General features: G+C 40.0%; 1 protein-coding gene across 8 annotated transcripts in view; it reads left to right on the forward strand.

Moving 5' to 3' along the window:
* FTO (FTO, alpha-ketoglutarate dependent dioxygenase) overlaps positions 1-4,383 on the forward strand; it is a 331,224-nt gene that overhangs the window by 143,700 nt on the left and 183,141 nt on the right. Inside the window, exon 9 of one of the 8 annotated variants that reach the window (XM_025044573.1) lies at positions 276-2,365. The exons of the other annotated variants lie outside the window; for them this stretch is intronic. Coding sequence (XP_024900341.1) covers positions 276-404 — 129 coding nt within the window. The 3' untranslated portion in view covers positions 405-2,365. Of the gene's footprint in view, positions 1-275; positions 2,366-4,383 lie in introns of those variants that run through there. 8 annotated transcript variants of the gene reach the window in all.

Raw genomic sequence — 4,383 nt, forward strand, 5'->3', positions numbered from 1 at the left:
ACGGCTCTGTGAATTAGAGTCTGTCGCCGATTTTGTTAAAATCCTTTCTTCAGTCGCTTTCGTTCAAGCTTTTCGTTTCTTAAAGTGAAATCGTGAGCTTACCGATGATGTTCGTTAAGAATTCATTTAAAAGACGTCGTTATAATGTCTTTTAAATTTGGTGGCGATGACACATTAGACGGACCATCTTCTGTTTACTTTATAACTCTCATGTGAAAAATGCTAAAAAGAAGAGCAGTCTTGGGAATTCTCCAGAGCGCGTTCTTTTTTTGCAGGCGGTGTGGTGTTACTTAAGTGTTCTGAGTGACATGAATGGCCTCAGTGTCTCAGCAAGTCTCAGGATGATCATTATCAGCAGAGCGGCGGCTTGGGCCGAGATAAAAGGGACGGTACTTCTAAATTAAATTCGAGCATGGCTTCCAGCCTTTTTAATGACTTTGAACAAATTCATAATAATTTACTTTTGCTATTGGAGGAGACAGAAGAGAATAATCGTTGGAGAAGTCTGCAGTTCTGTGGCTCCGTGTGCCGGGCCATCTGAATTTGTGTGCTCAGGGTGCAGCTGGCACTGGCTGGTTACATTCCTTCTTTTGCACCCAGCCCATCTCATGTTTTTCTCAGTTGCAAGCAGTAGGGGGCAATGTTGAGCTACCGGTTGGAGGCCCCCAGATGTGAGCCTTTCAGGAAAATGCATACAAATGTACCATTAACTGTCAAGAATTATCCCTGTTGCTTCAAGTTAGCTGTAATCTCCAAGATTCCATAACACAGGAAATCAGTTGTGGGTTAACAAATTCAACAGCAATTTAACATAAAAAGTGCAGTGTTTGGTGCACATTTGGATTCTATAGAATTAGGCTAATCTAAACGGTATTTCTGAATGTACTCACTTTGCTTCCAGGGAATATATTACTCAAAATTATTAGCCTTTTAGACAGATGATTCTTTTTTATCTTTATGCCTTGTTTAAAAAATGTAAAATCACATGTGTGTTGCGGAAAGACTTCTCCAATTAATGTATTTTGTCTGTTCTTGTGACATGGGATCGATCTCTTTGGGCAAGAAAATAAAACAGAAAACCTCGGGCAATCTGTACCTTGCTTTTCACCTTTCGCTTATGCGTAGAGCGTTGGTGTTGAAATTTCTCTCTTTGTGTTCTTTTTTTCCACTTTGTGGTTGGAAGACGTGGTCTCAGGTAGGACACGGAAGAAGGAGGGCAAGTGAGCTTTGAAATCGCGTTTCTTCCATTAGTGGTAATTGCTCCACGTGTCGTAACCAGTCGCGTATCTCAGGACGTTGAGTCAGCCGTCTTTAAAACTCCCCCAGCCTCCCCTGCCATCATCCCCTGTTCCAGCAAGCACCGTTTTTTATCAGGCTGTTTGTTCTTGCCATTCCTCTCCCCGAGGATAGTTTTACTCTGTGCCGCTCTTGTGATGTAAATGTTAAACCTTATATTCGAATGACATTCAGATAAAATATCACGTTTCCCCCGAATATTACCTCATGAATTAAATCCAAAGCAGCAGAACCCTTTCTTATATATGGCCCGGAAATTGAGCCTAACCTTTTCTCTCACTTTGCTCTCTATTCAGGGAGGTATTATAACACCGTAATACTATTGAAGTATTTGTATTTGCATTTTATTTTTTTTTTAAAACCAACCCACAACTCCACATTTAAGATTACTGTCTTTATGAGGAGACGCTACAGGATAAGAGAGAGTTACCATTTGAAAGAAAACTATACAAGCCTTGCTTTCTGGGTAAAGAGAAATATGAAAAGCCGAAATCTCCCGTGAGGTGAGCAAGTCTTGCTGTGGCCAGAGATGCAGTGGATAGGCCAGTTGTCTCTCAGGGTCTGATATCACGCTTTGCAAAACTGACATTTATTTTACTTATAAAATGTTTTAACGCTATCAAATTCACAGTGACACAGGAAAGAATGCTGGGTGTGATGTCCTCTAAATTGATGACATTTATTCATTTTTTTGACCTTAAGAAAAAAAAAAAAGGTCAATTTGGTATAATCCAACAGCAATATTCTAGAAGTTTCCAGAGTAAACATTTGCAGAAGGACGGATGGTTTACATACTGGAGAGAAATGTCTTCACGCTTTTCTTCGTCGCTTTTTCCCTTTTCTAGGAGAAGAGTAGACCCTGATGCTTTGAATGTTTTGAATTGCATTTCCTGTCTTGACAGTTCCTCGGGCTGGGATCGCAATGCATTTATGTGGCAGTTGGCCTTAATAACCTTTATTGACTTTTAATGGGTAGGAGCCAAGACTGGATTATTTTAATGTATCCGTTTTTCAAACAGTGTAAAACACAACGTATAATTATCTTAGGTAAGCCATAGGCTACATTTAATTTTACCCATTTACGTTAAAATTTGGCACAGGAGAGCAGAGAGATGTGGAAAACGAGTAGGTGTTTTATGTAATACCATTACCCATTTCTTGTTGTTAAAGTTTTAAGAGAGAAATGTACTTAAGAATGCGAAGGTTGTCCTTTACACGTTAGTTCTGATTTCAAGATGAGTCATGCCTTTTTCCTTGTCATTCTGACCTGTGTAAATCATCTGGGAAAGCTCATGACAGGAGCCTGTCCACGGCTGTCACGTGGAGCCCTCCTTCCTGTAGGTTAGTCACAGGAGTGGCTGAGCCGAGGAGCACTTTGTCGGGGGAGATTAATGGGGCTATCACCACTGTGCTTTAGACTGAAATCTTGGATAACCGAGTGGAGGACGAGGGCTGCTTTTTCATATACTGAAATATGTACCGACTGTAGCGACATTGGCTATTGTGTTGTAATTCAGTTAGGCAAGTTCATTTTAAACTTTCTTCTGGGATTAACGATTTCTGGAGGTACGAAGAAGAAAGTAATATAAATAAACATTAATTTTTTGGTTCATATTAATGGTGAAGTCACCAACTTATATACGTGTGTGTGTGTATATATTCAAATATTTATGTTTCTATATATTTTTATATATCTTCCTTTTAGCGATCATGTATAGTAAATTACATTTGCTAACATAATCCCATCTTTCATTTTCAGAGGGAGCTTTTCTGACGGAGCAGGAATATACTGTAGTAATTTAGGACCTGGTGTGACATATCTGGTGGTTTTAAATGAAAATGAAAATTCCCTTCTCTCCTTTTTGGCAAGTGCTCAGAAAGCACAGATCGAAGGCAGGTCCACAGTCACAAGCACCCAGTAACTCAAGTTATGTACACAAACACGGAGTTTGGGGGCTTCTGGGTTTAACTTTGGAAATTTGGGGGGAAAAAGTCACTTTTCAGCTACAGTGGCTTAAAATCCTTGACTCACGGTTTTTAGTATCTTACGTGTGTTCACTGAAGGTCGGTCTGTCCCTTCTCCTCCCTCGCACCCACCCACTGCCGTTCCCTACAGCCGTATTGTTCTGTTAAGAATAAACTACCTGGGAGGAAATCGTGCATGTAATTTAGCAATGAATTTTTAACACGTTTTGATTCCTTCTTTGATGGCCTCCTGGATTTCTCCAGGTTTTGCTTTAGTTGCTACAGACTTAGCAATGATTTTTTTTTTTTTTTTTAAGTGTTGTGTATCCTGCCTTTTTGGGAAGAAATTTACAATTCCAAGAGAATTCAGGCTTAAGCCTTAGAAACAGAATGTGCATGGAAAGCACAAAGGACTATGTTTATGATTCACTTTGAAGTCTTTTTGCAACTGGATAAGGAAAATTTTAGAAATCGTCTGATAGTGTTCAGGGTAAATACTTAAACCCCTTTAGAGAATTTCACACACAGATACTGTGCAGCAGAAAAAAGGGATACTTATGTTTTTTAAAGCTGCTACAGCCTACAGCTTTGTACTTAAAGACAGAGGTGTTGAATGAAATTCTACTGAGGATACATCCAGCGACAATATCGCCAAGAACATCAGAGCAAGCCAGTGGGTAGGACTTTCTGCTTTTAACCCTTACGTGGGCTGCGTGCGGGTTGAGCCTTATTGGTACCGAGTGCCGGGATGTGCCTGTTACGTCCCAGGGATGCTGAGAGGATAGTCCGGTGCCTCCGCTCTGCACGCGATAGGAGCGAGGCTGAGGAACGCCGAAGATGGCGAAGTGCAGGGGCAGGAGCTAAGCCATGCCGGGCGAAAGCCTTGCCATCCCTCTTAATTCTCCTTAGTGTTTGGAAAGGAAAACTAGAGTCAACAGCCAATGTTTCTATTTTCACCTTGGTTTCATGGGCTTCAGCTCAATTTTGCTATTGTTACACACACACGCACATTTACACACATCCTAAATATTTATATACTTAGAACATATATATATTTAGAATATATATTTAGGACATACATATATTTAGAATATATATATTTAGAATATATATATTTAGAAC

Source organism: Pteropus alecto, unplaced genomic scaffold (genome assembly GCF_000325575.1).
Source record: "Pteropus alecto unplaced genomic scaffold, ASM32557v1 scaffold123, whole genome shotgun sequence".
Classification (NCBI taxonomy): Eukaryota; Metazoa; Chordata; class Mammalia; order Chiroptera; family Pteropodidae; genus Pteropus; species Pteropus alecto.